General features: G+C 36.3%; 1 protein-coding gene and 1 long non-coding RNA gene across 2 annotated transcripts in view; both read right to left on the bottom strand.

The window, feature by feature from the left end:
• Positions 1–829: 829 nt before the first annotated feature.
• On the bottom strand, positions 830–14,621 carry LOC140141508 (uncharacterized). Its single transcript, XR_011857425.1, has 3 exons — positions 14,582–14,621; positions 11,318–11,333; positions 830–6,166 (listed from the first exon to the last, which is right to left on the bottom strand). It is a non-coding gene; the product is annotated as an uncharacterized lncRNA (long non-coding RNA).
• A 3-nt stretch (positions 14,622–14,624) lies between these two features.
• LOC140140655 (phospholipid phosphatase-related protein type 1-like) overlaps positions 14,625–20,228 on the bottom strand; it is a gene marked incomplete at its 3' end in the record, with an annotated part of 34,921 nt that continues 29,317 nt past the window's right edge. Inside the window, exons 6-7 of the mRNA XM_072162412.1 lie at positions 15,739–15,915; positions 14,625–14,783 (exon numbers count right to left, since the gene is read on the bottom strand). Coding sequence (XP_072018513.1) covers positions 14,625–14,783; positions 15,739–15,915 — 336 coding nt within the window. The remainder of the gene's footprint in view (positions 14,784–15,738; positions 15,916–20,228) is intronic.

Raw genomic sequence — 20,228 nt, 5'->3', positions numbered from 1 at the left:
AAACTTATACATACATACGGCTACAAATTTATACAAAAAAAATAATATATCTATCCCCAAACCTGTACAAAACACATACTTAATCCTTTGGTTAGTTTATATTACTGATATATTTTACTAAAAATCATTATCAAAAAATCATTAGTCATGTTAGTTAGCAACAAAAATGCAGTTTCACTTATAGAGTTCAGATGCTAAAACCGATAATTTCTGTCTGTACTTGTGTTATGGTTTTTTAAAATTTAAAAACGAATAAATATCATAATAACACATTTTCCAAATAAAAAAAAAGAGTAGTTGATTAATTAAATTTGAATGTTGATTAAAAAAGAACTAAGCGTACATACGTAAGGAAAAAAGGAAATTTGAATATTTAATCCAGAATAAAAAACAGCATTCGGATATATTGCATTTCTCATCTGCACTCTTCATTTTATTTGTATAAAAGCTTCAACTGGACATTTTTGAGAAAGCACAACCAGCAAGAACCATCAATTTCCATTCAAATGGTGTTAAAATACAAAAATAATGATGCTTAAATGTGATGCGATCAAGCAAAATCAGTCGGGAACTCGGAAACATTGATTTTGAGATATAGCCAAACAAAGGAATTATTTCCTTTCGTTTCCCGTTGTTTTGGCAACTCTTTAATTGCTCGTTGCTTTGGAACTGGTTGTTCAATTTAAATAGGGTTTTCTGCAAAATGCAGCTTTGTAAATGTTTTTTACTCTCATTTTATTATTTCCGAGTTCCGACTGATTTTGCTTGATCGCATCACAAATTTTTTAATTTAAAAATAATGCACATTTTGTTATTTTTGGGGGGAGGGTGGAATCTCCGAGCCCTGTTCCTTAACAGTGTCAAGTTCCAAAAGGAAAAGAAAAAGCCAAATTTGTGCAAGAGAGAGTTGGATCCACAGATGGAGCCCAATGACAGATATGGGGGAGGGGTTACATTTCACTGAAAATTCCACTCTTATAGGCAAAAAACGAACAACTCCTCAATGTGGCTGTGCACTTTCAGAAATGCATTCATTAAAAATGTGCTGTAACTTCTTCTAATTCATGCAAGATATAGAAAGTATACATTTTTGGAATGGGAATTCGTCAGGGATTGTAAACAGGGGTGTGAGAGGCCACAGACCAAAAAAGAGGAAAATGACAAAAAATGCTGAAAAACAGCGTAAAACCAGGATAAAAACAACAAATATGGGTCGAAAATGAAAGAAAACACATGAATTTGGGCAAAAAAAAAAAGGAAATCAGACTCTCACACCCCTGTGTAAATAAAACACAGATTTGTTGTAAAGCTAAAGGCACACATTTGGGAGAACCACAAAAAACACATTTTTAAAATCAATTTTTTGTAAACACACTATAGAAAAAGTAATAAGCCCGAATTTGGCTTTTGTGTGTCCATTATAGGAATGCTTGTCCAAATAAAGCTAATTTTAAATTAAAATTACTTTTTTTAGCCAAAAAGGTAAAATTTATATTTACCTTATTTGGTCAATAATTCAGAGAAAAATCAGTGATGTCTTTACTCAATGAAAGAAATTTCACCACATATATCCTGTTCTTTTTGCAGGTTAACACTACTTCTTCTACTTCTGTGTCTATATGTTTTGTTTACTGTTAGCATCTTCATACCATTGTGTGTTCTCCCAGCAGACAAAACAATGTTTTTAAACGTTATATAGTGTTATAAACGCCTTTTGGTTTGGGTCTCAACGTTTTAATAACATTTAAATGTTGGGTTATACAAAGGTCATAAAAACGTTTTGTATGAAAAAAAATAACACCGCAAGAACATTTTGAAAATGTTATCAAAATGTTATTACAAAAATATTTGTTGCCAAACATTTTTGCAAAATATTTTGGTCAACACTTAAAAACGTTATATATTAAAATAATGTTTTGCATCACATTTTCAAAAATGTTTTCTGAATGTTATTAAAATGTTTTATACCCTTTACATCACCCGATATTAAAACTTGTTCAGTAAAGCATTTTGTGTTTCCTGCGTTACTTGCATCGCCACATCAACAGGGATTAATCAAATTGACATCATGTTGGTGTAACTTGCTCTCTTTTCAGTTGTTATATTGAGCTAATCCAGTTGAAATCCATACACCCCCTGTGGAAGACATGACCTTAATCTCCCACAAAGAGGGTACGTTTAAAATGGAGCCATCCATTCAGGTTACCCTATTTGAATTTCATACTCCCTGTGTGGTAGATTAACATCATGTCTTCCATAGGTGTATGATTTCAATTGTAATAGCCCATTGTAGCTTTCTCATACTGCCAAACCCAAATTACTTACAACCTGTCCTCCTGTCTTATACATGACTGAATAGGGCTTTGTAATGATCTTTTGTGTGCAATGCAACATTTTTGCTATGGTCCATGCTTGGGTTATATAGAGATTGTTTTAGTAATCTATAGTCTGTCCAGTAGAAAGTGGACCTATACCAAAATGCATGGATCTAATACAAATGGGGCAAAGGTCATGTTGCCAACTCATTGTAGAACATACTTTAATTATTAGGGATCATGTAGACAGGCATTCTCAACCAGTTTTAATTTATTTGAAGTACACTTATTTTAAATTTGAAACTTGCACAAAACATGCCAGGACAGCCTAGAATCATCCAGAAAGCTAAAATCCAAGAGCATCCAGGGGCCCTGCTCCTGGACCCCTGTCAGGCCGACCCCAACTGTTACATGCTGTGCTCACTTGCATTAGATAGTGGCACTCCAAGTTCATTTCACTTCAGACAGTGACACTTCAGAATATCCATTTGAGAATGCCTGATGTAGAAAAGGATGGAACACGTCTTCGGACAGGGTCTATGAGATTACAAAGGTTGATGGATGGGGTCATGTTTCACCTTAGACTGAACAGACTATAAAAATATTCATCAATAAATGAAATAACATAAAATATCTAAAAATACATAACATTGTACAACACTGCAGTCATCATATAAATGGTTAATAAATTGGTTAAATACAGATAAACATGTAACAGAAATATAATATAGTGTACCTAAAAACTCTTAAACACACACACTAGAAAATTTGAAGGCTTTGGTATTGACAGATTGCTCTTTCAAACAAAAATAACACTTTTTACTTTTGGGCTTTTTGTTTAAATGATCTCAAAACAATTTTGTGCACAAACAATTTGTTTATAATTATGACCATATGTTGTATAAGACACTTTTTGTTTCATTACTCTACAATTTACAACACACCAACTTTGTGTGCGACTTCTACTATAATAATACAAGTATCAAGTGTGTTAAAAGTATATAAACTGAAATTGCTTTCATTCTTTTAAGCATGGAATAAAATTAAAGGCATGATTAGTGACCGCTAAATCAGAAAATAAAATGAAAATCATCGCAAATCTGATTTTCACATTTTTGTAAAAGAATACAGGTATGCCAACATACTCTGCAAGTAATAAGATCGAACACAACATTTTTTTTTTTTTTTTTAAACGGAAGTCAAAATTGCTTTAAATCTTTGGAATGGACTTAAATATACATCTTTGTGAATGACAAATGTTCAGTGTTCCCTATAAGTGGGGCATGGTGGTGTAGCGGTCTAAGACTCTGACTCGAAACTGCACGGTAGCTTGATGTCGTAGGTTCGAATCCCCATGATGTCAAGCTGTTGTGCACTTAGGCAAGGCTATTGCCTCCCCATAATCAGGTGTACAAATGGGTACCAGCTTGAAACAATGCCAGAAGGGAGCAGACTTGCTGTGGAGGAGGTGTAGTGCCTGGGGTGTAGTGATCCCCCGCAGCATCATTTCACGGAGGAGTCTGGCCCAATCACTTCACAAAAGAGACGGCACTCTGGCCTGTGAACACAAGTTTGTCCCTTTTACCCCTTTTCCCTATAAGGATATATCATTCAAAGACCCAGAATGTTGAGACATTGGTAAAGAGGAAATTTGTATTAAACTATCAATATCAACAATAACAAATAAAAAAATAGAGACCAACAAAAGTTTAACCTGTCCAAGCTTTTTAAAATCCTTACAGGGAACCCTGATGGACAATTACTTAAGAAACAACATAGTAATATTTGCCTAATATATGTGACATCTTTTATACTGATGAAAACAATGATAAGCGAGTCTGAACTCTTCTCTTTGGCTATAATTTAAAAAAATCAAAGACTTTTTGCACGTACCAATGATTTTGCTGGATTGCATTAGCAAGGCCAAAAAAAAATGTTTGGTTGCCCTTCCATTCCAAGACAAAATTTGGAGGGTCAGGAGATCGATCCCGTTTTCTTTTTTTTTTTTTCATGGGCTCTTCCTCAATTTGTCCTCCATTTTGAAAAGGCTGGTATTGACAAATGCTTGAACATTTTACAGTAAAACATGGTGCATTTTGGACTTAATTTAAATGGAAAAATGACTTGTTTTTAATCAAATATGCATTTAATGAAAGAATAACAAATATAAAATGTCCTTGATACTGTCAAAATTTAAGGTTTCTTTAAAAAAAAATTGATTGAAAACAACGGTGTCAAAATTTAAGGTTTTTAAAAAAAAATTGATTGAAAACCAAAAACAAATAAAAACTCGACCCAAGATTTTGGTCGGTCGCAGAGGGCAACCAAACAATTTTTTGACCTAATGACCGTTTGAATACATATCAATGATGTTTAACAATATAAGAATATACATGTAATTATATCAAGGTGCCATGATTTATACAAAGTGATTTTAAAAAATAATACAATTTTTTTTTTTTACCTGGTGCTTTGACATAATCTTTGGAATCAAAATTATAACACTTTTCAAATATCAACAACAAACAACTGACAATTATATTGGCCTGAATTATACAAGAAGAACTGCCCGCTATCTGTTTTGGGGTCATGGTATGAAATTGGAGGGGTTCGTTTTGGGCCGTGGTAATTTTCCTAGGGAGGTCAAAATACACAAGGCCCAACACAAACCTTGATGATTTCTCACAATGACCATAAAATAGGTGGTGCAAAGTTATCATCATCATTCATTAGCGCTATTTACAAATTTGCTTCATGAAAATAACACATTTTTTGTTTAAAACCTTATTGAAAATGTATCTTCCGTTCACTCTTTTTAAGTTTTCTGAAGTATGGATGTTAGAGGCCTATGACCAAAAAAGAGGAAAATTACTAACAAAAATGCTGAAAAACAGAGTAAAATCATGGTAAAAATGCCAAATATGGGCTGAAAATAAAAGAAAATACATAATTTTGGCAAAGAAAAAAGAAGAAATCAGCTGGAGAGAGGAACTCTCACATTGCTGCTGAAGACAACTGTTTGTTTATGATACCCAGTTTCTGGGTCATCACGCATCTATTTGGCGCAGCACTTGTAAACGCTAGTTGCACTTTGCCTAATGCATGTCCCTGCCGAGCGCTTATATGAATTTATGTGAGCTTAAGGATGCTTGCATACGCACCTGGTGCTCGTAACCTGTGTTTCCGACTTTGATTTGAAAAGGTTTATCAGCGGAAGATATTAAGGTGCCAAGATTTATATGTCATAGGGCTATTATCTATACACCCCCTATGAAAGACATGTCCTGAATCTTCCACACAGGGAGTGTGAATTTTAAATGGGGTTACCCCCTGAATGTGTGACTCCCATTTGTAATCTACACCCCAGTGTCAGAGATTTAGGTAATGTTTTCCATAGGGGGTATATGAATATATTAAATTATTGTTGTTGCTGATTGGCATTAATAATTTGTCAAATTCAACATTGTTACTGTTTTTAAACCATAGGCCTACATTTTATAATCGGTTACCTAGTAGCAGAAATACATTTACATTCATTTACAGCTCTTGCACCTGTTCGCATGATTTCCTGTGATGTGTATACAATGAAGTTACGAATACCCAAAGTATCCGCTAATCTCTGCAGAGCTTGTAGATGCTGGCCGCTGAACAAGTTCATATTATTACCTTTGATATGAATACGAAGAAGTATTGGCTAATCTCTGCAAAGCTTGTAGATGCCGGCCGCTGAACGAGTTCATATTATTACCTTTGATATGAATAGGAAGAAGTATTGGCTAATCTCTGCAGAGCTAATTGATGCGGTTGAACTAGTTGCATGTGTGGCTGATGAGTGTAATTTACCGCCGGAACTACAGGGACAAAAAAAAATGGAAGAATAAATGAAAGAAATTAAGAGAAGAACTTTTCTTCTTATAAATTGTTACCAAAAGCAGATATCTGCCAATATAATTCAAGTTTTGTGGGAATGCATGGGAATGCAACTGACTCATATCAACGTTTTTTGGAAATTATACACAAATTATTTTTGAATTAGCGAACAAGGGATCAACGCTTTCGCTCAAGAGGGCAACATTAGCCATTAGCTAACGGTGTATGCTGTCCAATATCACGCTGAACACCGTATTGTACTTAAAATATTGGTCAGCCCATCCATTATGACACGTACGGTATTGGATAGGCAAAAGACTAAATCTTCATGGGTTAAGGTGGTACTACATCCCTTGATAAATTTGAGACTATTTTTGCATTTTTCTCAAAAATAATAAAACACTGGTAACAAAAGTTATGAATATTATAAATCCAGTTACTACACTGGAATTACAGTGACTCAAGACAAGCGGTACGTTATTTATGAGAAGAAAAGAGGTACCGCTAGAATGTACCTCATTTCTTAACATATACAATGAAAGTAATTGGATTCCTTGCCCCCTTATATATATAACCTTTGAATTGCATTGCATTCTGAATACGAGGAATGTCCTTCTGATATCAAGTAATTTTGATTTTTTGAAATTGGTGATATAAAACACGTTTTATGGCAAATTATTAAAATTGATATTTTTTTTAATTTTTCATATTAACAGTCCTCGAAGTAAAATTTATAAATCTACTGATGTGTACTTAAATCGTATGTAGCTGGGAAGAAAAGCCAATGATCATTTGAACATTTTGACCTTTGATATGGAAAATACACAATTTTTTCCCAGAAAGACCTAAATTTTTCAGGTCTTTTTGAGAAAAAAAAAAATCTTCATATGAAAAGTAAAGTAAAGTAAATTTTACATCAAGGATTGTTAAGGGATCTGGAATGAGCGTTTTGGGCGTTTCGACAGTATTTTATGTGGGACATGAGAGCACATCAGACATATCGAATTGCATTCTGAATACGAAGAATGTCTTTCTGATATCAAATAATTTTCATTTTTGAAATTCACGATATAATACAAATTTTATGACAAATTATCAAAATTTGATATTTTTCACATTTTTGATATGTAACAGTCCTCGAAGTAAATTTTATAAATCTAATGATATATTCTTAAAGTGTTTGTAGCTGGGAGGAAAAGCCGACGATCAATTGACAATTTTGACCTTTCATATGGAAGATATGGATTTTTTCCCTAAAAGACCTAATTTTTTTTTGGTGTTTTGGGGAAAAATCCATATCTTCAATACTTAAAGGTCAAAATTTTCAATTGATCGTCGGGCTTTTCATCCCACCTACATACACTTTAAGTATAAATCATCAGATTTAGAAAGTTTACTTCGAGTACTATTAAATATCAAAAATATTAATTTTTAATCATTTGTCATAAAATGTGTATTACATTGCGAATTTCAAAAAATCAAAATTATTTGATATCAGAAGGACATTCTTCGTATTCAGAATGCAATTCGATATGTCTGATGTGCTCTAATGTCCCACAATAAATACTGACCAAACGTTCATACCCCACCCCTTAAATATCAAAAACATCAATTTTTGATAATTTGCCATAATTTTTAAAAAGTCAAAATTATTTGATATCAGAAGGACATTCTTTGTATTTAGAATGCAATTTAATTGTCTGATGTGCTCTCAGGCCCCACAAAAATACTGTGCAATGGTGGGTGACCGACCCCTTAACGAAAATATGACTTTCTTGCATTCACATGATAATGTTACTACTCACATTAGGCCAAAAAAGTGGTAAACTTAGATTTTTCTGTATATTGACAATATATCTTGAGCACCATACACCATTTTGAACTGAAAGCTGGTGTATTAATGAATTTCTATGAGCCACATAAATAAGATTTTGATGTGAGAATTATTTACATAATCATACCTAATGATGAAAAATGTATATATACATAAATTATGGATATTAGTTGTGACATGATAATATTGGGCTATATTCCAGTTGAAATCCATACACCCCTATGGAAGACATGACCTAGTGAATTTCAAATGGGATTACCTGAATGGGTGACTCCATTTGAAATATAATATACACCCTCTGTATGGGACATTCCATATGAAAGAAGAAGAAGAAGAAAGCGCAGTGATTTATAGTGCACTACGCACAGGCACCATGCCTAGACGTTGATCCACAAGCCTCAGCACACTTTACAGGTTGTCGGTGACCACTACGGCCCACATCATTCCACAAACCATTTAACAGCATTTCAGGGACTTTGCTGCTTCAAGAGCGCACATCCTAGACATTCCACAAATAACCTTCGCAACCAGGATCAGCTCCCCGATTTTCGTACGGGTTACAACGAGACAAATTAGCAGTGAGTTCCTTGTCCAGGGGAATTTCAAGCAACCCCATATAGGGGGTGTATGGATTTCAACTGGCATAGCCCATTCCAGTTATTACACTATGCTTACATGTACTAATGTTAGTAGAAACAGAAAAAGACACATCTGTATTTTAGAAGTATTCGGTCCCGAGGCCGCCTATCTCTAGACTAGGATTGGCGACCACGGTTGAGTGAGATAATCCACTAGAGACTCGGTTCAAGTGGCTTCTTCTAGCATCGTAGCTATAGTAGTTAGTATCAAGAGTATGATGACGTGAGACAGCTGGCCTAGGTAGAGCTGTACAGGTGTTAATTAGATAATAAGATGTAAACATGTTAGTTGATATACATGTTAGTTGATATACATGTTAGTTGATATACATGTTAGTTGATATACATGTTAGTTGAAAGATACATGAACACTAAATACGAGGGGGTATCAAAAAGTTTTAGAAATCGCACAGAAGTGAAAGAGCTATATCAATGAAATTTTGTCAGTGCAATCACTGGTCCTTATGTACACTATGGTGCAAAAATGGTCTCATAAGTATGTTTACTTTTTTTACAGGCACTAGATGTCAGTACCTGCCTATATGTAACCGCATAACCAGCAAAATGGAGAAAATTGAGGCATGCAGCGTGATTAAATTCCTTTTTAAGGGTTACAGTGCCCAAAAAATCTGTGATGAAATAAAAATTCCTTTTCCAAAAAGCAACAGTGACATATCACAATCACCACCGATGATAACATTCATTTCATCATCGATTTTCTAGGCACTGTAACCCTTCTAAAGCAGGATTTTAATAACACTGCTTGCCTCAATTTTCTCAATCTTGCAGTTTATGCGCAGTAATTGGGGCAGCAGGTTATTGGCATCTAGTGCCACCTGTAAAAAAAGTAAGCATACTTATGAGACCATTTTTGATCCATAGTGTACCAGTGATTACACTGACAAAATTTCATTGATATAGCTCTTTCACTTCTGGGGGATTTCAAAAACTTTTTGATACCCCCTCGTACATGAGAACTTAAAGGTGGCTATTCTGATGAAGCATAGTGTTCTGAAAGGTGGCTGCTCTGAATGCAACATTGAGTGTTGCTTCCTCACATTGAGGCTCATCGCCAGCGTTCGCATGTTTTTGCTGCAAGTGGAAAAAACCGCGGTTTTAACCGCTTGGCAAAAACAGTTTTTGCCGGCAAAAATGGCAAAAACTAAAAAAAAAAAGTTATTAATAGATCAGTTTTTTCATCTCAAAACAAATTATTAAGTTACAAAAACAATTTCCTGAATGTAACACGACCAGGTTTTGTAATTATAAGTACCATATTAAAAAATTAAAGGCATGCGTTCTTATTGCTCAAGTGCCAAAGTTTGTCATATATCAAATTCAAAACTTCTTTATTTTAAGGACTTGATGAGACAAAAAATATGTTGAATGATTCATTAAAAGTTTTGTGTTACTGTTTATGAGCTTTCTGTGTTACTTTATCATATTTGAGTGACTATATGTGAGTTTTTGTCATTTTTGCCAGTTTAAACCAGGCAAAAACTGACAAAAACAGGTTTTTGCCACCCTTGCCGGCAAAAACAGGCCAAAAACCGAACCCTGCTCATCGCCCATATAAACATTATTCCAGCTAGGTTTTGAGATAACAGTGGCCCATAGAACAGCCACAATTACACAACTTCCATGGTAGTACACCATAATCAGATTACCACGTTTTTTTATACTCCTTCATCCCATACACCATGTACGTACAGTGTTATGAACATCATGTTCAACTAATATTTCGATAGTATGAGTAAAACCACACAGGACACATCGTTTTATTAAACAACTTATTATAAACCATATTTTCTGGAAAAAAAACCCTTTTTTGTGTGTACATGATATATTTTTGTGAATTACAATAGAAGCCCAGATTCAAACTAACTTATAAAGTGCTGAAAACACTTAACTTTATAAAAAAAAAAACATTTTAGAATCACAGTAATGATGTTAACAACATGGAATGTATGTGCATGTTCTTGAAATGAAATGTTGGTTAAATACCGTAAAAAATCGATAACAAGCATATGTGCCTTAATTAACAAGTTTTCTTAAAAAGCAAAATATGTATAAGTTTTAACTACCCTAAAAATTCGTTCTTGTTCGAGCAACTTGTTAATATAGCCACATATGCTTATTATCAAATTTTTACGGTATATAAAACATAAATATCAAATGAATTTATGAAATTAACATCAACATAATTACACATAAAAATGCTTTACCTTTTTAATGACATGAAATTACATTAAATAAAATATGAAGAAGGGGAGCAAACAAAATTTGACTGATGCAGGATTGGAACCAGTGATCTCCGCATTAAGAGTTTGGTTCTCTACCAAATGCAATATAATGGCAAATGATGTGTTTATTTGCAACCAATGTATGCTAGTTTTAAGAAGGAAACTGCAGAAAATGTCATATTAAATGAAAACAAACAAAAAGAAAATGACATATAACAAGAAAAACAAAACCATGTAAGAAAGCATTAGGGTTTTAAACATTTATGTAGGAATTCCCTGAAAATGTGTCAGTTTAAATTATGATCGTACATGTATAAGTGTATAATCAATAATCAAGTGCAACTGCGTAAACTTGTGCAAGTGCTACCACTCCCCAAGTGCTCTATCAATACAACACACTGAAGCACAAAATATTACCTGAAAAGTTCTGAGACTGAGCATAGATTTGAAAATGAAGGAGAAAATCAGAAGGCAAATTATTATCAATGTACATCAAAACAATGCACAAAAAGTACCATTACTCTTTTATCTGATATCAAAATGAAGGTAGAATAAATATGTCCATATACTTGTATTATCAAGTGAGTGAGGGTGTCGAATTTGGAAACCATGGTTAGGGACTGTTCACAAACACTTGTTAAGGGAGACCTGATGATGCAAAAAGGGGGGCCCTCAAAAGTTTTGATCCTCCTAAGGAGGTGGGAGCCTGAAAAAAGGACCACAAATTTTCCTGGGAAAAGTGAGTTTATATGCTTTTCTTTGTCAAAAAAGTGGAGGGGGCCTGACATTTTTGGGATCTAAAAAGGGGGCCCCCAAATAAATTTTGTGATGAAATTTTTTTGCATCAGGCCCCCCTAACAAGTGTTTCTAAAGGGTCCCTTAACTTGGTTAGCAATTACACTTACAGATCAAGTTATTTGCATTGTTTTATGAAATACACAATAGAATATTACTATAAAATGGACCTATATATAATTTTTGATCCTTTAGTGGTTAGACAAAATATTTTGAACAGAAAATTTCTTATAATATCCCTTGACTCAAGCAATTGCACCTCTTTAAATCTTTCCATGAGGGTGTCGACAATTATTTTTTTAAATTTCAGAATTGTACATTTTCATGACCATATTATTAGTATTACCTATATTGTTGATGGAAGATCATGTATAAACATCGACTTGCTCAAGCCCTTTCGGACCTGATGTCTCTGTGATATGATACCGGTATCTTATTCTTTTTTCAGCTATGGCCCTTGTCACTCTATGACCAAGCCCGGTTCTTAAACATGTCCTCCCTCCCCTTAAACATGCTAAAAGAACTAGCATACTAATATATAGGCCTATACCAAAGTACTAAGTATTCTAGCCACTAGTATATGGTATACCACAGAACTCTCACTTCCCTGTCTCATGCTGTAGGCCTATAATACCCTAGAGCCTACATGTAGTCCCTTGTCAAAATAATCTTTACTAATTAATTTAATCCCAATTGGTGTGATATTTTAAAAGTCCTCCCTCCGACCCTCCCCTGTTGGCTGTTTAATAGTGACATGCCTTCAGGGAGTTCTTGCTGTTGTCTTGTTTGTGCAAACTAGAAAGAAGCAGGATTTGACACTTGCTTGATATCTCTAAACATGTGGTATTATAGTAGAAGTCAAATGAAGATAAATACCACCACAGATATTGATACCACTATCCTAAAATGCACTACGGCTTGAATCAAGGCTAGTAAAAACAGGGATTACTGCTTGATTTGAGATTCATGTAATCAGCTGAAACATGAGGAGGTAATCCTTAAACTTCCATTTTCTTAACTTTTCTGTCATACCGGATAGGCGGATGTGTCTCATCTCAAGTTGAGAGTAACACCATATGTGTCTCATCTAAAGTTGAGAGTAACATGATGTTGAATTTCGCAGTGACAGAATCAATGTGTTGTGTTGGCAGTGTACGGACAAATCACGCTTATATATGTATGTTATAAAAGCGCACAACGTTTGATAGGCACGTCATGAAAGGCGGTACACTAAAATTACGGTTAATTATTAGTTCCCATTTGTATTACCATGCGAAGAACTATCTGAATAGCACTCCGGATAGCGCTGCACACAGAAAGAACCTCAATACTATTTTTCCTTGCATGAGTGACACGCATTTCTGAAGTTAGTCTACCCTGTCGTGAGTGGTTATGGTTCCTTATTCCGAACAGTCGTTATTCCAAATGGGCAATACTTTGTTATTCCGAAGGGTCAATACACCGAGGGCTCCTTACTCCAAAGGGTCAATACTCCAGATTTACAATAAGGGTCGTTACTCTGAAGGGTGATTACTCGGAATTTACAATAAGGATCATTATTCCGATGGACCATTATTCCAAAATTCGGAGTAATGATCAGGGACAAGTGATTTGCGCGAAACTTTTTTTCCGCACAATTGGCAATTTTATTCCTATGGGCAGAGATACACGATTTGCACTGAAAAAAAGTTCTGCGCAATCTCCGCGCAATTAGCTATTTTTTCCGTGCAAATCACTTGTCCCTGGTAATGAGTAAAGCTGAGTAACAACTGGGTAACAAGCCTTTGGAGTTGTGACCTTCAGGATAATGAACCTTTGTAATAACAACCCCCTTATTTTAAATTTCGGAGTAATGACCCTTTGGAATAATGACCCTTCAGAATAATAGTCCTTTGCAATAATGACCCCATCCCCCTGTTGTGAACACCTGCATAGTTTAGTCACACCCAAAGACTATATGTGCAATTAGTGCTACAGGTTAATATGCATACCAGTTTAAAACAATGGGCTATTCTAATTAAAATCCACACTACCCCTGTGGAAGATTTTGGAAATATCTTCTACAGAGGGAGTATGAATTTCAAATGGAATTAACACTTTAGGCAGCTCCATTTGAAACTAACTCCCCCTCAGGGGAAGATTCGGGTTGAATCTTTCTCAGAGGGTGTATGAAATTCAAACGGAGCTGTTTAATGTGCTCATTCAATTTGAAATTCATACTCCCCCTGTGGCAGATATTTCCAAAGTCTTCTACAGGCGTAGTGTGGATTTTAAATGGAATAGTCCAATTTATAATTAGTCACAAGGGAAACTGAAAGAATTCAAGCTTTTTACAAATGAGTAACAGCTCAAGTACAAGATATAGTCCTCTTTGTACAGATAATTTGGTAGGTACTTGCAGTGGTAGATCCAGAAAGTGGCGCAATGTGGCACACTTTTTGTCACCATCTTTTTGCATGGCTGCAAAGCGCCAGCGTGTCGCACAATGCAGGGTGTCTGAGGGGAATGTTCCCCTCAGAATTGGAAACATGAAAATAATGGCCTAATTGAAGCCATGTCGAGGACCATTTTTACACTATTGTTATTATTGATCATTGCTTAAATTAATAAGTGTACTGGTTTCCAAAACAGAAGCCAAATTGTTTATTTGTATGCAGGGGGTTATCTGTCAAAAACAAGTCTACCAAGTGCATGGCAAGACATTCCAAAGGTACAATATTTGTTGTCTTGATAGACAAATGTGAACTCCTACTGAATTCTTTATGTACACTTGGCTGTAGCTCTTGAATACCATCATTTTCCTGAACTTTGTTAAACAACAAGGGTCAAGGGTCAGTGATCTAAAATTACAATGTCTAGTTATAAACTATTTAATTAAAAACCTACATCCATGGTCCTATCGCCTAGGTATGCAGGTAAGGCTCGCCCGGATCCGCCCTCTCACAGAGCGTTGGCTCTCCCGGTAGTAATCTCGATCAAACCGCTTGTTGCCATTGAGTTCTGGGGAGTAGTGCGCGTTATCAGCGTAATATTCCTTGATGCGTGAAGGAGTCAGCGATCCACGGAAGCAGTGTAGAACGTGAATTGACTGTAAAAGAAGAAGAAAACAACTGATTCACATGAATAAATAGTTCCAAGAATTTCATTTATTTTTATATCTCTATGTCCATTCAAAGAAATCACAGCAACAATGTATCATGTCAAAATGCTTTTAAAGAAATAGAAATATGCTTACTAACTACACAAAACACACCAGATTTCAGCATTAAAAAAATATTTTATCATGGCTTTTGGAGATGGCTCTGCAGTGTGAAGTCCGAGAGGAAGATGGGTGGGAGAGAAGATGGACATCTTTTACAACTTGAAGTATTTATTTATTTGTAACATTCGGTCGAAGCCAGGCAAAGCCCAATAGTGCACAGAAGCTACTAAATTAAAACCGAATAATAATCTTCTTTTGTGTTACGGACATGAGTTTATTTCAAGGTTTCTTATGCATCATTATCAATTCCAATTATTAGAAAGTATACACTAGGTGTAGCGAGCAAAAGCTAAAGGTCGAAATTAAAACAAAATCAGCCAAAAGTGCAATGCAAGATCAACATACATTGTAATAATTATAGGTTAATAATTGCTTATTTACTTGTAGGAAGTGACAATAATGCACACATACTGAGATGTTGATGAATGCATTAGATGCATCAACATCAACAAATTTCTTGAGCAACAAGTAATACGCAGTTATTAACCTATAACAAAAGGAAATAATCCTGTGATTTCTGCTATATTTTGTAACTAAAAATGTTGGTAAATGCAAGCACTTGTGCATAGTATGTGGAGTGTGGACCCATTCAATTATGAACAATTAATGCACCCCTGGCATTTTTTTAATGTTTGTCTTATTGGTTCTCCATATTTTAGAGAGAGTATGAATTATCTTTGGTGTTAGCAACATTTATTACAAAGATTTCTTATGCACCCTCCTACATGAAATCACCCCATAGCACATCAAGCTAGTTAGAAGTACAACATCAAGTATTTACCATATATGCTCCAATAACACCGCCAAGAATCCATCCACCAATCACATCAGTCCAGCTATTCTTATAGTAGGAGATTCGCTCCAGGCCCAGAATGTACGGGATGGTGAGGATTAGGAGGAACAGCATGGGACGGACGGACTTGGCTGATGTCAGCACCAACAGCGACGTGATATATACCTGAAAATTGATTCAGAAAAATGGCTTCGGATTAGCAATATGCCAACACATTTTTATGATGGTCAAAATCATGTATACAGTCAGCATCTGCTGGTTAGACAAAGTAAATAAATTACAAAAATATTATGTCAATTCTACAGTGGGAATTCCAATTGAATGAACACAGCTTTCAACAGCTGTATACGATCCAACCGCCATCATATTTTGCGTGTTTCAAACTACAACACGAACGGCGAACGCACAACCTTGTAAACAATACTAACCAATCACGAATGCGTTCGCTTGGTTGGATTTACTTCTGTGTTACCCATGCACAGTCGCACACGCTGGCGTATATCGCAGTGTACGCAAAAAATTGTCATGCTTATGTCATGCTGTGTTCATTCAATCGGAATTTCCACTGTAACTGGGCTATTCTATTTAAAATCCTGTGGAAGATTTGGGAAATATCTTCCACAGGGGGAGTAGGAATATCAAATTGAATGAACATAATTATTTTAGTACACTATTGGGCATTACAAACATGCAAAAAGTATATATTTAAGAAGGGTGTCTCTGTGGAGCAAATTGCACATTAAGGCTTTAATTTGCATATATATCTAAGTAGATATTCAAGAAAAATTAAGGGCGTCGCTGTGGAGCAAATCACACATTATGGCTTTAATTTGCACATATATTCTAGATGTACATTTTCACTATATTTTGTATTTCATTCTTTTTCTAATCCTTGTCAATTAAGTTGTTTCAAAATACGAAAAATTACAATAGATTTCCATTACAAAATCACAGACTGTCATATATTAACCATGATTTTTGGTTCCATCTGTGTTTATGTATTAATAGTTCATATGTGTTATATTAATGCCATAAATAACACCACAAATTGCAGCCATGTATGTATTATGTACACATATCGTTTCTAATTAGTACTGCATACTAATTAGTTGCAAGCATGCGTTAGGCATTACCATAGCACTATATGCCAATACCAGAATAATACATCACTAGAATTTTATGAAATTTATGACAATATTATCTTGTGTCGTCAAAAGAAACATCACTCAAAACTCTTCAGTTGAGGCTAATTGAAAATGAAAGTTTCAGAATCCATATATCCAAGAGGACACGGTGGCTCAGTGGTTACGGCCTTGGACTCATAATCTGAGAGCTTACTCGACGTGCGTTGGTTCGAGTCCCCGTCCCACCACCGTGTTGCGCCCTTGGGCAAGGCGCTTTGCCTCGCTTGCCTCACCCCACCCAGGTGTAATGGGAAGCTGTTAGGGGTAGTCACAGTCGTTGTACTGGTGAACCCTGCGCCAATTGTAGGCTGCAAACGTGGTTCCGACATATTCTAATAACGGCGGAATAAATGTAAAGCGCTTTGAGGCCGTTTACGGCATAAAGCGCTATATAAATATCTACATTTATTTATTTATTTTTATCTATTTGTGGAAAAAAAAAGTTTTCTTACAACAACTGTCACTATAAATTCAACCACTTGGCACAAGTCTAAGCATTCAAAATAATGCATGACTTGTAATTCATTAACTCTTTCAACTCTAATTTAGGCCTTTGGAGCACATTAGCAAAAACTCGGAATGCATCGACTTTGTTCATAAATATTCATATATGCAATAAGCGAAATGTCAATTTTTCTTGATTTGAGACATAGGCAAATATAACTCTTCAAAAATAGGGAACATATTAAATAAGAAATTATGTGACATGCTCCCACGTAATGAGCATTATTTTTTTAGTCGCCAGTTGTGTGACTTCTTTGATGTTCTTTGCTTGAAGACACCCGTATGGCAGTATGTCCTTTGTAAATGGGAGAGCTGAATGGAGTACCCCGGTACAACATACTATGTCCCCATTCACAAAGGATTGCTTGAAGACACCTGTATGGCAGTATGTCCTTTGTAAATGGGGGACAGAGCTGAATGGAGTACCCCGGTACAACATACTATGTCCCCATTCACAAAGGATTGCTTGAAGACACCCGTATGGCAGTATATCCTTTGTAAATGGGGGACAGAGCTGAATGGAGTACCCGGCACAGCATACTATGTCCCCATTCACAAAGGATTGCTTGAAGACACCAGTATGGCAGTATATCCTTTGTAAATGGGGACAGAGCTGAATGGAGTACCCGGCACAGCATACTATGTCCCCATTCACAAAGGATTGCTTGAAGACACCCGTATGGCAGTATATCCTTTGTAAATGGGGGACAGAGCTGAATAGAGTACCCCGGTACAGCATACTATGTCCCCATTCACAAAGGATTGCTTGAAGACACCCGTATGGCAGTATATCCTTTGTAAATGGGGACAGAGCTGAATGGAGTACCCCGGTACAGCATACTATGTCCCCATTCACAAAGGATTGCTTGAAGACACCCGTATGGCAGTATATCCTTTGTAAATGGGGGACAGAGCTGAATGGAGTACCCCGGTACAGCATACTATGTCCCCATTCACAAAGGATTGCTTGAAGACACCCGTATGGCAGTATATCCTTTGTAAATGGGGACAGAGCTGAATGGAGTACCCTGCATAGCATACTATGTCCCCATTCACAAAGGATTGCTTGAAGACACCCGTATGGCAGTATATCCTTTGTAAATGGGGACAGAGCTGAATGGAGTACCCGGCACAGCATACTATGTCCCCATTCACAAAGGATTGCTTGAAGACACCCGTATGGCAGTATATCCTTTGTAAATGGGGGACAGAGCTGAATGGAGTACCCCGGTACAGCATACTATGTCCCCATTCACAAAGGATTGCTTGAAGACACCCGTATGGCAGTATATCCTTTGTAAATGGGGGACAGAGCTGAATGGAGTACCCCGGTACAGCATACTATGTCCCCATTCACAAAGGATTGCTTGAAGACACCCGTATGGCAGTATGTCCTTTGTAAATGGGGGACAAAGCTGAATGGAGTACCCCGGTGTAATATCCTTAATCCTAAATCTAGTACACTGCTATTTGTGTGGCAACATTACAATAACAGCTGATAATGCAACACACCGGCAACACCACCACTTACCTACCGGAGCACACACGATGCATACTGACCGTGAATAAACTGAATAGCTTGTTGTTATATAATATCATTTGTCCATCTGTATCATTAGATTATCTCTAGAATTTTATACTGGCGACGAAGGAGAAACATTCAGGCATCCACTGGACCAGTGTAAGGCAGAAACTCGTAAGAATTATATCTGAATATCAGTGTTTTCAACCCGATATTTGACAAACTCTCAATACATTAACTGATCGGTATAAACTGTTATCATTCATGTCATCGATTATCTGACGCATAGATCGTGCTCATAACATTGAATTGTATACAACACTACCACAATGGCGATGGCGATGCCTCAGATCTCGCCATTTGATCCACACGGTGACACTTCTTCCACTTCCATACGATGGGAGCGGTGGCTTTCCCGTTTCAACTCGGCCATGGTGGGGTTTGATATCACCACAGACAAACGCAAGCGTGCACTTCTACTACATTTTGGAGGGGCAGACCTCCATGATGTATTTGACACTCTGCCAAACACAGGGGCAGAGGATGATTTCAATGCGGCAGTTACAGCACTCACCACACACTTTACACCGAAACAAAACATATTTTATGAGACCATAAAGTTCCAAGACTCTAAACAGGAATCTAATGAATCCGTGTCTGACTATGTTACTAGACTACGGCAACTGGCAATACGTTGCAAATTCACAGACGTGAATCGTGAAATATGCATTCAATTACTCAAGGGCTGTTCTTCAGCCACATTTCGCAGGAAAGCCATGGAAAAAGAACGCTCCTTGGATAAGCTCTTAGAGCTGGCACACTCCCTTGAGATCACAACCGCACGTTTAGAGGACATTAACCCAACTCCCACTGCCACTGCAATAAACAAAATGACCTCAGGCCCTAGTATCGGGCATAGACAAACCAACCAGTACAAACAGAACACATACAGGAGAAATTCACGAACATGCTACTTGTGTGGAGGAGAATATCCCCACAAGAATCAATGCCCAGCAGAAGGCAAAGAGTGCTCATTTTGTGGAAAACTGAATCACTTTGCGAAGGTATGCCGGAGCCAAGCAAGACACACACACAGGGGAACAATAGGAAATCGGAAGCAGGTAACGTGAAATCAGTCAAACAAGTTGATAATACATGTACATGCACATGTCCTGGTAGTAGTAACAATGCTAACAATGAGGACTATGTATTTGCAGTGGAACAAACAGCAAGTACTGAGAACACACACACTGGAAATGAACTGGTAA

This window comes from Amphiura filiformis, chromosome 19 (genome assembly GCF_039555335.1).
Source record: "Amphiura filiformis chromosome 19, Afil_fr2py, whole genome shotgun sequence".
In the NCBI taxonomy this organism is placed as follows: Eukaryota; Metazoa; Echinodermata; class Ophiuroidea; order Amphilepidida; family Amphiuridae; genus Amphiura; species Amphiura filiformis.
Note: the sequence above shows the minus strand (reverse complement) of the source record. Positions and strands in the feature narration are given on the sequence as shown.